At 42.7% G+C, this 20,785-nt stretch overlaps 2 protein-coding genes across 3 annotated transcripts in view; both read right to left on the bottom strand.

Moving 5' to 3' along the window:
• The window catches only part of LOC122697205 (boLa class II histocompatibility antigen, DQB*0101 beta chain-like), a 122,461-nt gene that overhangs the window by 44,281 nt on the left and 57,395 nt on the right, over nt 1-20,785 (bottom strand). Inside the window, exon 5 of one of the 2 annotated variants that reach the window (XM_043907735.1) lies at nt 1,356-1,702. The exons of the other annotated variant lie outside the window; for it this stretch is intronic. Within the exon in view, the coding sequence (XP_043763670.1) occupies nt 1,689-1,702 (14 nt within the window). The 3' untranslated portion in view covers nt 1,356-1,688. Of the gene's footprint in view, nt 1-1,355; nt 1,703-20,785 lie in introns of those variants that run through there. 2 annotated transcript variants of the gene reach the window in all.
• Nucleotides 1,356-14,325, bottom strand: LOC122697208 (boLa class II histocompatibility antigen, DQB*0101 beta chain-like). Its single transcript, XM_043907738.1, has 5 exons — nt 14,134-14,325; nt 12,186-12,455; nt 4,751-5,032; nt 4,267-4,377; nt 1,356-1,702 (listed from the first exon to the last, which is right to left on the bottom strand). The coding sequence occupies exons 1-5, from the start codon at nt 14,240-14,242 to the stop codon at nt 1,689-1,691; spliced, it is 786 nt and encodes a 261-aa protein (XP_043763673.1). The 5' UTR covers nt 14,243-14,325; the 3' UTR covers nt 1,356-1,688.

The following is a 20,785-nucleotide window of genomic DNA, read 5'->3' as shown; positions in this document are numbered from 1 at the left end:
TAGAAAGGTCAGATCTTAATGTATCCCTAAACTTTGAACCTGGTTCAATCACCAGTCTTGCCTCTTGTCTTTGCAGGGTCAAAATCAAAGAACTACATATAGAGGCAAGGGTTCCCTGGACACCCAGCACAAGCCCTCCCAATTTCCCCATGATGTTACTCTCTCTTTACTCCTATTGTATGTAAGTGGAAATGCCTACCTTGAGGAAAGTGACAAAATCAGCACAAAACCTCTGACTCCAATCAGCATCTTGGTCTGGAAAGACTCAGACTATGACCTTGGGGAGCAAAAACTGGAGTCCTTACACTGCACAACATCCCTGGATGATGACCTGCAGTACAGCCTGGGAGATAAAGGTCCCAAGAAAGCCTACTTCCTCAGGTACAGTGTGTTTCTGAGAGAACAAGGAAAAGAGGATGCTTGCTCCTCAGTGGCATAGTCATCCATGACCTCAAAGATAAGCTCCCAGCCACTCATCTTAAAAAACAAATCCCAGAGACTGGGATGAAGACCATTTTTCTGGACTGGGTCAATGTCTAAGGAGTCACAGTGTATAGTGATGACGTTCTTAACACCTGGGAAGAGAGTGTCATCATGAATCAGTAGGTCATTATATTCACAGACAAGAGGAGCTCTATCCTCTGAGAATTCCAGCTCAGTAATGCCATCAGGTGACCATGCAGGAGACAAGGATTGGGATGGTTGTCAGATGGTACCCTCAGTGAGGGACCCTTAAGCCAGAGGGACCTTTGTCATTCATCCTTGTGAGGTCCACAAGAACAAACTGCCCTTAATACAACTCCAAAGTGAGGGGCTCTGGAGGCTGGGATGCTCCATGTGACATCTCCATGCTGGGAATTCATTTTCAGTAACAAGGATCTGGGAAATCCAGTCCCTATTTCCAGAAAGGGGTTGGGCAAATGCCAGATTTATGCATGTCATGTGCAAGATGATGTTGCTGAGAGGTGTGCATGTTACCCAAGCTGAGCCACTCAGAACCTTTCCGAAAATGATTAAAACTCTGGTAAACACTCTAGAAACATACAATAGAGATGGGATCATACACACAAACACACAGATAAGCTGTGAGGTAATGAGCAAGATGCAGAAAATAGAGATGCAAAAAGAAGTGCAGAGAGAGATGCAGATAGACATCTGCATTGACAAAGATGCACATAGAGAAGAATTGATTTTATTTCTCTTCTATCCATGCTTACATGGCACACCATGATGCTTCTAGTATCCTTCAGGGAATAACCTCTCCTTCTAGTTACCAATTGTCTGGGTCACCTCAAAATGTGTTCCTTCATTCTGGTTTCCTACCTCCATGCATTTAAGGAGCTTAAGAGTACAGGTAACTCATAATCATGTTTAATCATGATAAAAAGCTCTATAACCAGGCAAATGGTTTCAATGTACTTCTCTCTCACAGTCTGTTCTGGAAAAATGGGAACAAGAAAACTCTTGGGGTCTGAGTAGATGCAGCTGGCAGAGGCTCCAGGGGTCAGTGCAAGAAGCAGCCAGATCCTTGAGGCAGGGGTCACAGGAAGTGACCTGGTGACTGTGTCAGAGTCAAGGTAGGACCTGATCTCAGAGGACCAGGATGACAGGCAGCTGAGAATTCTGGGCAAGAAGAGGCAGCTATTACAGAAGAGCAGAACCAATCCTCATCAAAGCATCCTCAGGAGTCAGTGCACGAGCCCTGTAGAAGAGAGAGTGATCACACACAGCACCCTGAGAGACTGCCCTCCCTCACCTCCTCTCAGATCCCTGCAGTATCAGAGAAGGCTGAGCTCCAGGGCATGTCATCAGCACCTCCTCTAACATCCCTGTAAAGCTGAAGCTGCTCAAGAGGACACAGCACTATAGCCTGACACAGACATGCTGGAAGCTGTGGAGTAGCTGTTATTCTTCTGGGAGATATGAAGATTTCAATCTTTTTAGTAAATTTAATGATAAATCACCTGCTTTCCACCACTAATAGCTTACATCAGTCACTATAAATGCCCACAGGCAGTAGCCACCAACATGTGGCACAAAGTGGGTACCTGCTGTCTACAACCAAGATGTGGTTCCAAGTTTCACAGACGCCACCAAAGTTGTGGTCTGGTTCTGGGGAACAACTTCAGGAGCTTCTGACAGAAACTGGGTAATCTTTTTCCCCTAACTCTTGATCCCATTGAGAGAGTTAATCCGTAAGTAGATTGATAAGGACTCTGTGGCCCTAAGGAGAAGTGGGTCCGGGGCTCTAAAGGAGGAGAAAAGGACAGATGTTTTTTCCTACATTGCTTTGTCTTAGTCACATAAATTATTTTCTTTAAGCCCAGAGCTAATGATTACACAACAAAACAATTCCTCTTGCTCAAAATTCTTGTTTTTCCTTAAATTCTGCACCAATGATTATATAACAACAATGTATCTTGCTCAAGGACATGTTTTTCCTTCTTAACAAGAACTTTCTGACTAATCTTGTTATCTTATGATACCAACCATCTCATCCTCTGTCATCCCCTTGTCTTCCTGCCTTCAGTCTTTCCCAGCATCAGTGTCATTTCCAGTGAGTCAGCTCTTCCCATCCATCAGGTGGCCAAAGCATTGGAATTTCAACATCAGTCCTTCCAATGAATAGTCAGGATTGATTTCATTTAAGATTGACTGGTTTGATCTCCTTGCTGTCCAAGGGACTCTCCAGAGTCTTCTCCAGCACCGCAGTTCGAAAGCATCAGTTCTTCAGTTGTGGGACTGGGTCTGGTAAGACCTTTCTATTGTTAGTCCTGATCTTGTTAATTTAAGATGTATGTTGTGGGAGTGGGCCTGGTAAAAGTATATAAGGCCCTGATAAGACTAGTGAAGGAGGCACTCTCCATCCCCCTTCTGATGTCTACATCAGAAGCATTCTCTGTCCTTTTTCACTGTAATAAAACTGCCACACAAAAGCTCTTGAGTGATCAAGCCTGGTCCCTGATCCTGAACTAAGTCTTCTTCGGAGATCACGAATCCGACATCGTTCACCGTAAGCTATCACCATGAAGGAAGTAGGGCATGAATGAGGCCACTGTGTTCAGTCACATTCACTTCGCACCCCTTCTCTTTTTTATCTGTTCCCATAGCCTCCAGTGACACAGAGCAGAAATACAGCACCTGGTGCAGAGGCCCACTACAAAAGCTCCTACAAAAGGTCTCATAACACAAACAGCAAGTGCTTCATTCACCCTAAAGGGAAATGGGATACACAACTTAATGGGAAATATATTTCCTCTGTATGCATTGGCCATAATGCTCTAACTGCTGTTCAGTCCCTCAGTCGTGTCCAACTCTTTGTGACCCCATGGACTGCAGCACACCAGGCTTCCCTGTCCTTCACTATTTCCCGGAGTTAACTCAAACTCATGCATGTCCATTGAATCAGTGATGCCATCCAACCATCTCATCCTCTGTCATCCCCTTCTCTTCCTGCCTTCAATCTTTCCCAGCATCAGTATCATTTCCAGTGAGTCGGCCCTTCCCATCAGGTGGCCAAAGTACTGGAGCTTCAGCTTCAGCATCAGTCCTTCCAATGAATATTCAATGATTTCATTGAAGATTGACTGGTTTGATCTCCTTGCAGTCCAAGGGACTCTCAAGAGTCTTCTCCAGCACCTCAGTTTGAAAGCATCAGCTCTTCAGTGCTCAGCCTTTTGTATGGTTCAGCTCTCACATCTGTACATGACTACTGGGAAAACCATAGCTTTGACGTGACGGATCTTTGTTGGCAAAGTGATGTCTTTGCTTTTTAATATGCTATCTAGGTTTGCCATAGCTTTTCTTCCAAGGAGCGAGCATCTTTGGAAGAAAGACTTGGCTGCAGTCACTATCTGCAGTGATTTTAGAGCCCAAGAAAATAAAGAACTACATCTAGAGACAGAGGTTGCTAACTGCTCTAAGCTAAAATCCCCCCAAATGAATGAAGCTGTTGCTAGAAGGAAAGGAAACAAGTGCTCTGACCCTCTTAATGGAGGAAGCTCTTGGAAAGGAGCCCATGAGACAATGATGAATTATAAGGAAGCCCTAAAATAAATTCAACCTGTCACCTCTGTGGCAGGGCTACCTTTCAACTAATAAAATCAGACTCCAATGTCTCCCTAGATTGTTCCATTTCCTCCCACTACCAGTCTCACCTCTTTCCTTTCAATGTCAGGAGGAAAGAGCTACATATAGAGACAGAGGCTTCCCTGAACAGAGGATCTCAATCACAGCCCATCTTCCCATTTCCCCAGAGTTCCTTACCCTTCTGACTCCTGCGACGGATGATGAGGCCCAGCCCAAGGAAGATCAGACCCAGCACGAAGCCCCCAACACCACTCAAGATCTTGCTCTGGGCAGATTCAGACTGCGCCCCTGGGGAGCAGAGCCTAAGTATTAGTGTTTGTCCCCACAAACCACAGTGTCTCTTTGAGAAGCCTGAAGTCCAGTCTGAGATACAGGAGGTGGAGGCACCAGGGGAATCTGGTTATCCATTCTGACCACCCTCAGGGGAGGGACACACCAGTAGGTCCTTGGACACAGTGGGCAGGTGGGAGAAGGGAAAAGTGGATCCTTGCTCCTCAGGGACACTTCTGTTTAACCCTAGACCTTAAGACTCTGGTCATCAGTCAATCCTGAAGAGCTACCAGGGCTGGACTCTGGGACCATGATGTATAGAGCAAACACAGGAAGCTCTGTCTGCCCTGTCCTGTAGGGCCCACAATGAAAGGAGACCAAGTGCCCTTACGCCACTCCACCGAGATGGGGCTCTGGAGGCTGGGGTGCTCCACATGGCAGGTGTAGACGTCTCCTCGCTGGGGGGTCATTTCCAGCATCACGAGGATCTGGAAGGTCCAGTCCCCATTCCTAATAAGAGGGGTGGACACAACTCCGGCTGTCTCCTCCCGGTCATTCTGGAACCACCGAACCTTGATCTTGCCTGGATAGAAATCTGTCACCGAGCAGACCAGCAGGTTGTGGTGGTTTAGAGCTTCAGTCCTGGATGGGGAGATGGTCACTGTAGGTTCCACTGAGGGAGGAACAGACAGGAAAAGACACAGTGAGATGTGAGACCGCACAGCACATCTCCCCACAGGGAAGAGTCCTTCCTTGGTTCTAGAGTAGAAAGATTCCAAGTCTTGGATTTATTGGCCACTTTATTTGCTTGAATAAACATATTAGTCAGTTTACTTTTCAGAATCTTAAGAGATAATTCTAATCATTCTATGAGAGCTATTCTGTTTATATTAACTGATAAAAATGAACTACTTTAAAATTACAAATTGCTATATTTACACTATATAGGTACAGTCTAATGTTGTAAAAAAAAAAAAATATTGCATAGGAATCTGGAATGCTAGGTCCATGAATCACGGTAAATTGGATGTAATGAAGCAGGAGATGCAAGAGTGAACATCAATATCTTAGGAATCAGTGAACTATTTAAAAAGTAGGCAAAAATGGGTGAATTTAATTCAGATGATCATTCAGTCAGTTCAGTTCAGTTCAGTCGCTCAGTTGTGTCCGACTCTTTGTGACCCCATGAATCACAGCACGCCAGGCCTCCCTGTCCATCACCAGCTCCCGGAGTTTAGTCAAACTCATGCCCATCAAGTCAGTGATGCCATCCAGCCATCTCATCCTCTATTGTCCCCTTCTCCTCCTGCCCCCAATCCCTCCCAGCATCAGGGTCTTTTCCAATAAGTCAGCTCTTCGCATGAGGTGGCCAAAGTACTGGAGTTTCAGCTTCAGCATCAGTCCTTTCAATTATATATCTACTATGGTGGGCAAGAATCCCTTAGAAGAAATAGAGTAGCCCTCATAGTCCACAAAAGAGTTTGAAATGCAGTACTTGGGTGTAATCTCAAAAATGACAGAACAATCTTGGTTCATTTCCAAGACAAACCATTCAACATCACAGTAACCCAAGTCTATGTGCCAACCACCAAGGCTCAAGAAGCTGAAGTTGACCAGTTCTATGAAGACTTATAAGATCTTCTAGAACTAACATCCCAAAAAAGATGTCCTATTCATCACAGGGGACTGGAATGCAAAAGTAGGAAGTCAAGAGATATGTGGAGTAACAGACAACTTTGGCCTTGGAGTACAAAATGAAGCAGGGCAAAGGCTAACAGTTTTGCCAAGAGAATGCACTGGTCATAGCAAACACCCCCTTCCAAAAATACAAGAGACAACTCTACACATCGACATCACCAGATGGTCAATACTGAAATCAGATTGATTATATTCTTTGCCGCTAAGGATGGAGAAGCTGTGTACAGTCAGCAAAAACAACACCTGGAGTTGAAAGTGGCTCAGATAATTAGCTCCTATTGCAAATTCAGACTAAAATTGAAGAAAGTAGGGAAAACCACTAAGTCATTCAGGTATGTGCTTAGTTGCTCAGTCATGTCCAACTCTTTGCGACCCCATGTTTATACTCTGCCAGGCCCTTCTGTCTGTGGGGATTCTCCAGATAAGAATATGGAGTGGGTTTCCATGCCCCCCTTCAGGGGATCTTCCCACCCCAGGGATTGAACCCAGGTCTTCTGCAATGCAGGTGGATTCTTTACCTTCTGAGCCATCAAGGAAGTCCAATTCAGGTATGACATAAATCAAATTCTTATGATTATACAGTGGAGGTGACAAATAGATTCAAGGGATTACGTCTGGTAGAAACAGAGGCTGAAGAATTACAAAGGTTCATAACACTGCATAGAAGGCAGTAACCAAAATCACCTCAAAGAAAAAGAAATGCAAGAATGTTAAATGGTTATCTGAGGAGGTTTCACAAATAAATGAGAAAAGAAGAGAAAGTAGGGCAAGGAGGGAAAGGAAAGATATATCCAACAGAATGCAGAGTTCCAGAGAACAGCAAGGAGAGGTAAGAAGGTCTTCTTAAGTAAATAATGCAAAGAAATAAAGGTAAACAATGAATTGGGAAGAAACAGAGATCTCTTCAAGAAAACTGGAGATACCGAGGGAACATTTCATGCAAGGATGGCACAATAAAAGACAGAAACAGTAAGGATCTAACAGAAGCAGAAGATATTAAGAAGCAGGAAGAATACACAGAAGGACTATACATAAGAGGTCTTAATGACCCGGATAACCATCATGGTGTGGTCACTCATCTAAAGCCAGACATACGAGAGTGTGAAGTCAAGTGGGCCTTAGGAAGCATTACTGCAAACAAAGCTAGTGAAAGTGATGGAATTCCAGCTGAACTATTTCAAATCCTGAAAGATGATGCCATTAAAGTGCTGTACTCAATATGCCAGTAAATTTGGAAAACTCAGCAGTGGCCACAGGACTGGACAAGGTTAGTTTTCATTCCAATCCCAAATAAGGGCAATGCCAAAGAATGATCAGCCTACCATATGATTGTGCTTATTTCACATGCTAGCAAGGTTATGCTCAAAATCCTTCAAGCTAGGCTTTGAAGTATGTGAACCGAGAACTGCCAGATGTACAAGCTGGATTTAGAAAAGGCAGAGGAACCAGAGATCAAATTACCAACATTCTTTAGATCATGGAGAAAGCAAGAGAACTCCAAAAAAAAATGTACTTCTGCTTCATTGACTATGCTAAAGCCTTTGTGCGCGTGGATTACAACAAACTGTGGGAAATTCTTAAAAAGATGGAAAGATGGACCACCTTACCTGTCTCCTGAGAAACCTGTATGCAAGTCAAGAAGCAAGTTAAAACCAGACATGGAACAACAGAGTATTTCAAAGTTGGGAAAAGAGTATCACAAGGCTGTATATCGTTATCCTGCTTATTTAACTCTTATGCGGAGTACATCATGGGAAATGCTGGGCTGGATGAATCACAAGCAGAAATTAAGACTGCTGGGAGAAGTACCAACAATCTCAGATATGTAGGTAATATCAGTCTAATGGCAGAAATTGAAGAGGAACTAAAGAGCTCTTTAATGAGGGTGAAAGAGGAGAGCTAAAAAGCTGGCTTAAAGCTCAACATTCAGAAAACTAAGGTAAAGGCATCTGGTCCCATCACTTCATGGCAAATAGAAGGGAGAAAAGTGGTAACAGTGATGGACTTTATTTTCCTGGGCTCCAAAATCACTGTGGATGGTGACTGCAGCCATGAAATTAAAAGACTCTCACTCCTTGGAGGGAAAGCTACAACAAACCTAGACAGAGTATTAAAAAGCAGAGACTTCACTTTGCTGACAATGATCCATGTAGTCAAAACTACGGTTTTCTCAGTAGTCATGTACAAATGTGAGAGTTGGACCATAAAGAAGGCTGAGAGCTAAAGAATTGAAGCTTTTGAACTGTGGTGTTGGAGAAGACTTTTTTTTTTTTTCTTTTGGAGAAGACTCTTGAGGGTCCCTTCGACTGCAAGGAGATCAAACCAAACAATCCTAAAGGAAATTGTCCCTGAATATTCATTGGAAGAACTGATGCTGAAGCTGAAGCTCTAGTACTTTGGCCACCTGATGGGAAGAGCCAACTCATTGGAAAAGATCCTGATGCTGGGAAAGATTGAAGGCAAGAGGAAAAGGGGACAGCAGAGGATGAGATGGATAGATAGCATAACCAACTCAGTGGACATGAGTTTGAGCAAACTCTGACAGACAGTGAAGGACAGGGAAGCCTGGTGTGCTGCTGTCCATGAAGCTGCAAGGAGTCGGATATGACTCAGCCACCAAACAACAACAGTACCTTATACAGGGGGCTTCCCTGGTGATTCAGTGGTAAAGAATCTGCCTGCCAATGCAGGAGACACTAGTTCAATCCCTGGGTTGGGAAGACCCCCTGGACAAGGAAATGGCAACCCACTCCAGTATTCTTGCCTGGGAAATCCCATGAACAGAGGAGCCTGGTGGGCTATAGTCCATGGGGTCACAAAAGAGTCAGACAGGACTTAGCGACTAAAAGAACAACAAATTTCCTTACAGGCCACTATTCACAAAAATTTTTTAATAAAAATATGAAACCTGGACTTGTCCTCCCCCTACCACCCAGCTATCAACGGGGACCATCAGGATCAGCTCTGGTGACTCATGCTAGGACAGTGACACTGTTTCCAATCAGTTCCAGTTCTCCCCAAGAGAAAATCCAGCTGTTTTGATTCTCACATGCTATCTATGAGGTGGTCAACACTAGTTAAGTCCCCATGAATAGTAACATGACTGAGAATTAAGAATGTAGAGGCATTTCTATGTCCAATAAAAATAGAACAGTGACCATCCTTCCTACAAAGCAAAGCTTCTCAAACAGGCTATATCTATAATCCTCTGTAATACAGAATTGTTACAGACTTTTAATACAGAATTTGCCAGCAAGAGCACTCCTCACATGTTGCTAGTCAACAAAGCATCTCTCTCAGCTTTTAGCCTAACTTTAGCTCAGAAGCCATAATACAGAGAACTCCTCACAAAATTTTATATTATTAAATGCATAAATTTCTAGCTCCACATTATACATGTACCTATATTTTATTTATTCATTGATTCAGCAAATGAAAATTTGATAAGCACTCAGTATCCAAAGATAAACAATTGACTGTGGCCTTGCATTTACAGCACTTGCAATCTAGTAACAGAGACCAAAAAAAAAAAAGGAATGCTATTTCAAAGTTTGCAATTTTTAAAGGAAAATAAAGGAAACCTTGAAAACAAATACAATACACCTCCTGACCTATTTCACACATCTTATCCTTTATCTCTGCAGCCATTTTACCACATATCCCTCATTCCCTAAGTATGAAACTATAGTAAATATTTCTTGTGTATATTTTATTTGATAATATATCATTTGTATTCTCATTTTCCTTTTTCTCCTAATTTTCTTTGACATTTAAATGAGTTTAACTACTAGTTGCTAACCCTACTTCATCCCCTTGCTGTTTAGAATAACTGTTTTGTTCTGAAATCAAACATTATTATCATGTACGTTCTCTATAGAAAATATTCTGAGATTCTTGCAGAAGTTGGCCTGGATTAGTGAGTGTGCCATTTGAACATAAAGTATAACTGGGACTTGCTGAGGTCAGCAGACAGTCTTGTCACCCCAATAACATGGCACTCATGAACCATCATCTGGAAAGAATCATGTTTTGAATTTGGACTTTTAACTATTTGTCAGGTTCTCCATAGTGCTTCCCTGGTGGCTCAGACAGTAAAGAATCTGCCTGCAATGCAGGAGACCAGGTTTGATCCCTGGATTGGGAAGATCCCCAGAAAAGGGAATGGCTACCCACTCCAGTATTCTTGCCTGAAGAATTCCATGGACAGAGGAGCCTGGTGGGCTACAGTCCATGGGGTCTCAAAGAATCAGACATGACTGAGCAACCAGCACTTTCACTTTCAGGTTCTCCTTCCCAGACTCTGACTGAAGTCATGGTCAGTTATGAGGACTTATAAAATGTGTCCATCTCAAACAAACTGGAAATGAAAACGGAGGCCACAAGTTTAAGAAAGCAATATTAGAATAATTTTTATGAAAAAGAATTGTATATATTTGGTGGCATTAGGATGAAGAGTGCAAAGTAAGCTAAAAATTATGTAAACATGTAGAGATAGTACTGGGATCAGACTAAGGGTTAATCAGTGAGTTTTCTATCCATTGAATATATCATTTAATCCCACCAACACTGAAAATAGGCAGGAACAGACTGATATTGTTATTTCTTATCATAACTGGCTTTAAAGAGGCTTTGCTTCCATTAGACTTTACATACATGTAGTAAAGAATATGATGACTGTTGTGTATTTGGGGTAGGCTTCAGAACAGTGAAAAACTGAAATTGTTCATTATGCATGTATGAAGCAGTGGCACTAATTTCCAAAACACAGGGTAGTTGTGAAATTAAGTGACATAATATAGATAATACTTGGTAAGATAACTGTCCACAAACAGGTGCTCATGAAATGGGTGTAATTAGCTTTCAGAATGTCTACCTCTGATGTGGATGGTGATAATTAGGGGGAGGGGACAGGGGAGAGAGGATAGGCAAGGTTTAGGCCAAAAGATGACACCACCATTATGGCAGAAAGTGAAGAAGAACTAAAGAGCCTCCTGATGAAACTGAAAGAGGACAGTGAAAAAGTTGACTTAAAGCTCAACACTCAGAAAACTAACATCATAGCATCTGGTCCCATCACTTCATGGCAAATAGATGGGGAAACAGTGGAAACAGTGGCTGGCTTTATTTTTTGGGCTCCAAAATCAATGCAGATGGGGGCTGCAGCCATGAAATTAAAAGATGCTTACTCCTTGGAAGAAAAGTTATGACCAACCTAGACAGCATATTAAAAAGCAGAGACATTACTTTGTCAACAAAGGTCCGCCTAGTCAAGGCTGTGGTTTTTCCAGTAGTCATGTATGGATGTGAGAGTTGGACTATAAAGAAAGCTGAACACAAAAGAATCGATGCTTTTGAACTGTGGGGTTGGAGAAGACTCTTGAGAGTCCCTTGGACTACAAGGAGATCCAACCAGCCCATCCTAAAGGAGATCAGTCCTGGGTGTTCTCTGGAAGGACTGATGTTGAAGCTGAAACTCCAATACTTTGGCCACCTGATGCGAAGAGTTGACTCATTGGAAAAGACCCTGATGCTGGGAAAGATTGAGGGCAGGAGGAGAAGGGGACAACAGAGGATGAGATGGCTGGATGGCATCACTGACTCGATGGGCATGAGTTTGTGTGAACTCCAGGAGTTAGTGATGGAAGGGGAGGCCTGGCCTGCTGCGATTCATGGGGTCGCAAAGAGTCGGACACGACTGAGCGACTGAAATGAACTCAACTGAACTGGTTGAAAGAGATGCAGGAAGAGTGATATAGTGATATCCATTTAAGAAAGCAGGGTTGAGACAAATAACGATTTGAAACCAAAAAGTGAAAATATATTCTTTCACGCTGTAATTTATCATCACGTGTGCAGGGTGCTCCAAGTACAGCCATGGAGCAGCCCTAACCAGGCGGAGCTGTCAAACTTCAGAAAGTAAACACGCTGAAGGCACGAGGCGGGGCGGATGGTGCGTAGTTGAAACAACAGCCTAGGACCAGGCCACCAGGGTGGGACCACTGCACAGGACGCCCTACCTGACTGTGCCCTCCGTGAACCTGGGGATCCCACCCTGGTGGACCCTCGCCCCCTCCCTGCTCGGAATCTGGGGCAGAGGGCCAATCCATCAGAGGGCAGCAGTCGCTCACCTTGGTGCTGCAAGGACGTGATGACCTCCAGCTGGTAATTGTGTCTACACACCGTGTCCAGCTCCGCCCGCGTCCGCTCCAGGATATCTTTCTGGCTATTCCAGTATTTAGCCGAATACTGCCCTATTGGGGTCACACCCCGGTACTCTCCCACTTCGCTGTCGTAGTACGCGGTCTCCTCCTGGTTGTAGATGTATCTGGTCACATACCGCACCCGCTCCGTGCTGTTAATGAAGTAACACTGGCCCATAAAGTGGACCACGGTATCATCTGTGGGGAGACAGCTGCTCAGTCAGGCCTCAGCCCCGTAGCCCCACCTGGCGGCCACCAGGCAGGCAGGGCAGGAAGCGGTCCGCCTCCATCAGTTGGCCAGGGTGCTAAGTCCTGTCCAACTCTTTGTAACCCCATGGACTGTAGCCTGCCAGGTTCCTCTGTCCATGGGGATTCTCCAGTCAAGAATACTGGAGTGGGTTACCATTCCCCTCTCCAGGGGATATTCCTGACCCAGGGATGGAACCCACATTTCCTGCGTCTCCTGCATTGACAGGGGGACTCTTTACCATTGAGCCACCTGGGAAGATCGCCAGTTGGGTAACAAAAACCTGAAACCGGCCACTTAATCTTGGGTTCCTAGCCCAGCCCAGCCCTGCGCCGCCTGCTCCAGCCCATGACCCTCCAGACAGCTCTTCCCCACGCCTCCCACCCCCTCTGAGGGCTTCCAGGACGGCCTTCCAGTAAGGGGATCTGTCACTGAGGTGGCCCTGTGATCCCTGCTGAGACTAAGAACCAAGTAAGGAGGGCAGTCTGATTAGTTTTACATGCATGTCTGTACTTAGAGGTTCTCATCAGAAATCTCATCACAGCCCCCGCCCCACCCCATCCCCGAAATCCTGGGAACTTCAGAGACAAACGAGTATCCACATAAGCACAAGAGTTCACAGGAACAAGGAAAGAGGTGGAGAATGAAGCTTGTCCTCATCCTGACAGGCATATTCTCTTGGTCCCTGGTAAAATGCCTTTCTTCCCATGCCTCGGTTTACTCTGAGTTTCTGCCACCCCTGCACTACCTTGGCGTTAGAAGAAGCAGCACCACCCCAGTCCTAAAAAGGACAGTTATTCATGGAAAGACTACAGACTTTCAAATTAGCTTCCAGTTAAACCTAAACATGTGGCTTTTAGGAAGATTGAGAGAGAATTTATATAAAGATACTAATCCTGTGTCTGGAATGAATGCCTTCTCTCTCTCTCTCTCTCTCTCTCTCTCTCTCTCTATATATATATATATATATATATATATATATATATATATATATATGAAGGGATATATCCCTTCTTATGTTCTCCTTTCTCCTAAATCCAGTCCATCCTCAGCTCAAGTCTCTGAGTCCCACTCAAGTCATTATTTGACCATAAATCTTGAAGTTAAGATTCTGTGGTTACCCAGGCAGCTCCACTCAAATACCAAGGTTTTAGTTCCACGAACCCTTGACTCAGAGTCAGGAATGTAAAGTTTTTTCCCTCAAATTCTGAGATACAGAGACCACTGCTGCCCTAAACATCCCTAACCCAGGGTCCCATAGTATTTAGTCCAGACAAGATCTTGGGGAATCTTGAAATGACAGAAATCCTGTTGTGTCATCTTTGGAGAAATTCACATCTTTAAAAAAAAATACCCATTGTCACTTTGTCCCAGCACTTGCAGTAGATACACACTATATCTCTTCCTCCCTGTTATAACATCCCCAGGCTTAAACTTGTGGGAGAAGAATTGTCCTCACCTTGTCATTAGAAGGTAGAAATGAGAATGCAACATAGCTCTTATTCCCAAAGGGAAAGGGAAGAAATGTGTGATAAAAGACAGTATCCTGAGATCACATCCCAGCCCAAGCGTCCCTCAGAGCCTGCTCCCCAGAGTGGTGGCTCCCGGGAGCAGCTGCCCTGCACTTACGTGGAGAGTCTCTGCCCTCAGTCCCTGGGGTGCTCAGCACCGCCAGTGTCACCATCACAGCTGCTGTCCAAAGGCCTCTGGGGATCCGCAGAGCCACCATCCCAGACATAATTGAGAACAACGGAAGAAGTAATGGTAGCCAACACAGCTCAAATCCAGTGGATCTGGTGAGCCCATTTCACAGAATAAAAGCCGATGAGAGTTCCCACGTATGGCAGGATTGGAGAGTCTCTAGGAAAGAAACCAATCAGCTGACAGGAACCAATCAGCTGAAGTACCTCATCTGTTTCTGGGCAGATATTTTTTTTGAAGGTTCTTAATCTAATACCTGGCACTATGTCCTCATCAAATTACACCAGATTGGGATGAATATTTTCTCTCAGTCGTAAAAGATCTGAAGATTGAATGCCTTAGGTGTTTAAAGAACAAAAAGAAAAGAATTTATTTAAGAGTAGACATCTGTATGATATTTATTTAAAATCTATTATTCTTGAAATTAGGGTAGGGGAAACTAAATGGGGATTATATTTCAAGAAGAGAAAATTATTGTCACAGAGCTGTTCACTTTTATTATCTTGGACACTCTGAGGATCATTACATTGTGGTGGAGAGAGCAGAATTCTTGAGGGAAATGGTTTTAGCATTGATGCACTTTATGAGAGTGAACAAAATACAGAACCTGTTTGCCTCAGACTTCTCTTTATAAAATGTGAATCATATTTCATGCATTTTATATCTAAACCTTCATATATACAAATTCAAGAGTAATAGGACTTGTTTAATATTGCAAGACATTCTTCAACTGCCATGTGTAACAGTTGCCAATAACGGGATAATATGTAAAACAAGAAAACAAGCCAAAAAAAAAAAAAATGACAACCAGAACTAACCTGGCAGTCCAGTGATTAAGACTCTGCCCTTCTACTGCAGAAAATGTGGATTCAATCCCTGATTGGAAAACTAGACTTCTGCATGCCACGAGGCATGACCAAAAAAAAATTTTTAATGTTTTTTAAATGACAAACAGTCTTGCTGGCAAGTGATTTTTCATTATACAAGAATCGATGGCATTTATGCTCTTTGAATGAAAATATTTGGACAGTTTTGACTTTTCTCTTAAAATCCCTTCAGTTGCTCAAATCCCCCCTCAGGGGGGTACCATCTAATGTCAGCAAAGGCACAATCCACAATCCACAAGCATTAATAGCATTCAGAGGTAGTCACCTTCAGTTTTGAGAACAGAGAGCAAAAGGTGTGGAGAAGCACCTCCTGGGGCTTGGATAGTGTTAATGATGGAACAGATGCTTAGAGTGCTATGCCAGCCCTAAGCATCAAATCCCCAACAGCAGAACTACCAAGGTGTTTTATTAAATAAATGTATTATTTATCAGACTCCTCTTGCCCATGACTAGGGGCAGTATCAGGTGTTTATAGAGCAATTAGACTGTGCCTGGAAAACATTGATAAACAAGACAGTAAGTATCTCTCCCGCTAATCTCACTCTTTCCTGAATTTTAGGTTCCTCTTTCAAAACAGAGAATAGGATCTAAAAGCAGAACATCAAGAGTTTACCGGGTAAAACAAAATAAGGAAGAGACAACAGCAAGAGGTTTCTGTTAGTGGCACATGAAGGCAATGAGTCATTTCAATATTCTTAATTAGGTGCATAGTTCCAGGGCACCTGAGACTGGGAATCTGTCACTGGGCTTCCACCTACAGTGGTGCACTCAGGACCAGGGTAGCTCCAGAGCTAGGATGGTTTCCAGGGTGGATGAAAACATAAAGGAAAAACAGCAAACTCAAACCAGTAATTAAGTTGAAGGGAAAACAAAGAAAATCAGAGAGGGATTTTGAAGGTGCCTCAGTTCCCTCAGACTACATCTCAGGGTCCCTGGGATTAAACAGGGGCTTCTGGCCCTTCCCCTCCCTCCTGTCCTAAGGGGGAAATTCCCTCTGCTCTGTTCTGGGGCTGTGCAGTGGAGGCTGTGTCAGACCAGGGGATTGTCTAATTTCATGGGCCTCTTTACACAGACTTTTCTACTAGCAACTATAGTGTCAGCTTAAAATCCTTTTTCTGATTGGCTAAAACCTCATTTGCAACGGCTGTGGTTTGAACTTCTGCCTGCTGCTTCCCCCAAGCCAGGGAGCATTCTCTACATGCTCTAGAGTTCTCTGCACTGTCCTTATCTCCACTGAGTTACTCAGGGCAGTCACTGCTGCCTGGCCTGAGAAGAGAGAACACAGACAAACATTCTGATTCCAGGTATTTACATGAATCACCCTGTGGAGGCAAGAAGCTTAGCATGAGGGCAGTGTGTACTCCCTGTGAGCAGATGCTAGGATCAAGAAACAGTCATTGATGAGGGTCAGGGTCACTCTAGGAAGACTGTCTTGGTTCATCCTCTGTTCCCTCAGAGTGGGAGACAGAAGCTGTGTGCTACTTCCTGTGGAAACTCAGGGAGAAATCATCTTCCCTGGTCAGCATGCCTTGGAATCTGTACTTGGTCAGTGGGGTTAACTGTGAAAGTAATAATCATTTTGTCACCATAAGAGACATCCAGGACCCTATTCTGCATTCAATTCAGGACACAATATTGCATACATTGCATATTTTGGAAGATTCCATGACCTCCTTAGTACCAGTAGCAGTATAATTAGAAATAATTCTCCAGAATATTATTTCCCTTTAATAAGAATTTATCAAACCATTATTCCTAAGGTTTTTGAAATCCTTTTAAACCTACTCATATATGTTCCCTATATGATCACTTAAGTAACCAGTTATTTGAATTTTTCATGATATATATAAAGTAAATCCTTTCTCTTTGCACAAAGTTAACTCTTTAAAATCACATTTTACAGACTGAAGAGTCAAATTAGTAACAGAGTGACCATGTATAAGCCATTTTAGTTCTGAAAGACTTAGTTTCGCTTCATCTGAAGAAAAAAGTACACACATCACAGGACCACTTCATGAACACAGGTAAGATTTGTAAAAGTCAACTGCATTCTATGATGAGTTACATACACATTAGTTTTTAATATAATAGTAGTAAGTTCATCTTTCTTGCCTTTTCATTGTGTTCATGGGGTTCTCAAGGCAAGATAATACCACTTTAATAGCAGAAAGTGAAGAAGAACTGAAGAGCTTCTTGATGAAGGTGAAAGAGGAGAGTGAAAATGCTGGCTTAAAATTCAGCTCTCAAAAAACGAAGATCATGGCATCCAGTCCCATCACTTCATGGCACATAGATGGGGAAAAAGTGGAAACAGTAACAGATTTTATTTTCTTGGGCTCCAAAATCACTGTGGATGGTAACTGCAGCCATGAAATTAAAAGACACTTGCTCCTTGGAAGAAAAGCTATGACCAACCTAGACAGCATATTTAAAAGCAGAGATATCATTTTTCCAGCAAAGGTCCATATAGTCAAAGCTATGGTTTTTCCAGTAGTCATGTACAAATGTGACAGTTGACCATAAAGAAGGCCAAGTGCCAAAGAATTGATGCCTTCGAGTTGTGATGCTGGAGAAGACTCTTGAGAGTTCCTTGTACAGCAAGATCAAACCAGTCAATCCTTAAGGTAATCAACCCTGAATATTCATTGGAAGGACTGATGCTAAAACTGATGCTAAGTTCCAATATTTTGGCCACCTGATGCGAAGAGCTGATTCATTGGAAAAGATCCTGATGCTGAGAAAAAGTGAAGGAGAAGGGGATGACAGAGGATGAGATGGTTGGATGGCATCACTGACTCAATGGACATGAGTTTGAGCAAACTCTGACAGACAGTGAAGGACAGGGAAGCCTGGTGTGCAGTAGTCCATGGGATTGCAAAGAGTTGAACGTGACTTAGCTACTGAACAAAAACAGTAACATCTTTCCTGACATCATTAATGAAGAAAGTTCATCTTGCCATTTCCCATTTCTGTTCAGATGATGAAATCATCATGGTTTCCAATCCCTAATTCTTACCTCATTATGAGAGACAGAGAGGAGGAAGCACGTTAAGAGTATTTGATCATGAATCCACTGCATTCTCCCTCTCTAAATTGCCTGACTGCCCTTGCACAGAATTGCCATTTTAATCAAATTTCAGATCTCAGAAATTTCAGGTCCTCTTCTTTGTGGACTCACAAATGTGGAAATCTGAGTGCAAATAGAGTCTAATATAAATTGATGAAAGTAGAGAAAGTGAATGCAGCTTTGTAGGCTTCAGAGATGTTTTAGCTGAGAGTTCAGGATCATATTTCACATATCTTGATTTGATTTAGAGGAAGAGGGGCTAGACACTCCTTGTTGTAACTTCTGCCAAATATCTAAAAGCCCCTGTTCTGTGGCACATGCTTGCATTCCTCACCCTCACTATCAGGGGTCCTCCGTGTTGGAGCTCTGACATACCTATGCGGTTTACTTTGCACTAATTTTGTCCCTCTTCCCCAGCAGACCCTGGATGATGGTTACTGTCAGTTACCAATATTTTTATACACCTCCAAAATTAAAGTCCTGAGTTCCAAAGATGAAAATACACAGATCATGCCTTCTAGGATTCCACACATTGAAGGGAAGAAACACATGGTGAAAAATAAAAGAGACAAAAGTTTGCAACAGCCACTAAGGAAGATGTCAAATACTATTGACTAAAGACAAGACTGCAGTGTTCGAAGTTCAGGGGATGTTTAAAACTATAAACTGATAGTGATACGCATTGGTTCAGCTATTTTCTCTTCCCTTGGAAAGGATTGGCGACACAGACCTAGGAGGTGCTGATTATTTGTGAGTTAATTCATAAATAGTAATTTTTCATGATGATGAGGATGGGGAGTTAATGGTATAGAGGTCATGACATGGCTGAAAGAAAGGCTTTCGGATGCAGCTCTCAGGGGAAGTGTTGGCTCAGAAGATAGGCTGTGATCATTTCAGGCAGAGACACACACCTGAGTGCAGACACAGAAGTTTGGCAAGACTGGGACTGGGGAGACAGGGACCATTCACAACCTGTGGTTTTGTATGATTAGAGGATGGGATTCAACTACCCTATGCTCTGTGAGATTTGATCATGGTACCATTGGAAGTTGCCTGTATTTTTATCAACTTAACAAGAAAAACAAAAGGAACTTAAGCAGTAGAGTGCCATGACATGCTTTTCCATTCATGAAGCCACCTTGAAAGCAGTGTGAAGGAGACCTTTTCAGAGGGACTGTAGATTACTTTCTGTGATCCAGAAATGATCCAGAAAAAGTTAATGCGATGAACCCAATCTACCAACAACTAGTTTACAGAGGAACCAATGTACCAATGATCAATTTGGTAAATTTGCCAAGATGAATGTACCCTAAACTCTTTTTATTTTTCTATTCCTGATGTTTGCATAAGTTCATATTTGGAAGTGTACTAGAGGCCTGAGAATCATAGACCTCCAAATGTCTGGGGCCCTCCTGCTCTCCCATAGGCCCTAGTCTCTTGATCCCTAGAACTCCACTCTTTCTGTCAACAAACAGCTCCAGTTTCCATGAAGCTTTATATCAAATGCATTTGTAAAGACAAAATGAAAACAGGCCAATTACACCTCACAGATAACTTCAGAAGTTGTTTTAAATGTTTTTAATATAAATTGACTTCCTTGGTGGCTCAGATGGTAAAGAATCTGCCTGCAATGAAGGAGACTTGGGTTTGATCCATGGGTCAGGAAGATCCCCTGGAGAAGAAGGGAATGGCAACCCATTCTGGTATTCTTGCCCGGAAAATCCCATGGACAGAGGCACTTAGACAGTCCATGGGGTCTCGAAGAATCAGACATGACTGAGTGACTAACACTTTCAATATAGAGTATAATAAACATCATAAATAGTTTTAAAACATTTTGCTTGAATTTTGTAAATTTTATGAATTGATCCTCCAGAGAAATTAGCAAAAGAGCCCTTAAAATACTGAAATCTTGACTAAACAAAATGTAATTTTAAAAGGATTTGAGAGCCAATATAAACTGAAAAGTTTCTGTGTGAAAAGATGACATTATTTTAATGTTCATGTCCTACACAAGGCCAGCACTTCAAGACTGGAAGAGGTGGCTATTTCAGCTAATGCATAGAAACCAATATAGAAATTCAAACAAGATGAAGAAATAGAGGAATGTTTTGCAAATGAAAGAACAAGAAAAAAAATCTCAGAAAAAAAAGATAATGCTCACTTTAAAAAGAAGAAATCCTACAAGAAATATGGAAAGACACCCTCACATCTTAAAGTACACTTTTTAAAAAAAGATGCTTATAAACTTGGGAGTAAAATAGATGATCATAGTAAGAACTTCAACAAAAAGATAAAATATATACATAAGTAAATTAAATGGAACACACCGAGTTGAAATACAATACCTAAGCTAAAAAATGCATACAAGAGGTTCAGCAGCAGAACAGATGAAGCAGAAGAAACTGTGAACTGGGAGAAAGGCTAGAGCAACTCCCCTAATCAGAGAAGCAAAAAGAGGAAAAGGAAAAAAGTGAAGACAGCTTAATGAACTTACAGGACAACCTCAGGCGAACTAACATTTGCCTCTAGGAGTCCTGGAAGAGAGAAAGAGAGAATGGGACAGAAACTTTAATTGAAGAAAAAATAGCTGAAAACTTCCTTAACCTGGGGAAAAAGCTGACAT

This window comes from Cervus elaphus, chromosome 7 (genome assembly GCF_910594005.1).
Source record: "Cervus elaphus chromosome 7, mCerEla1.1, whole genome shotgun sequence".
Classification (NCBI taxonomy): domain Eukaryota; kingdom Metazoa; phylum Chordata; class Mammalia; order Artiodactyla; family Cervidae; genus Cervus; species Cervus elaphus.
The sequence above is the reverse complement of the archived record's forward strand: the minus strand, read 5'-3'. Positions and strand labels throughout refer to the sequence as shown.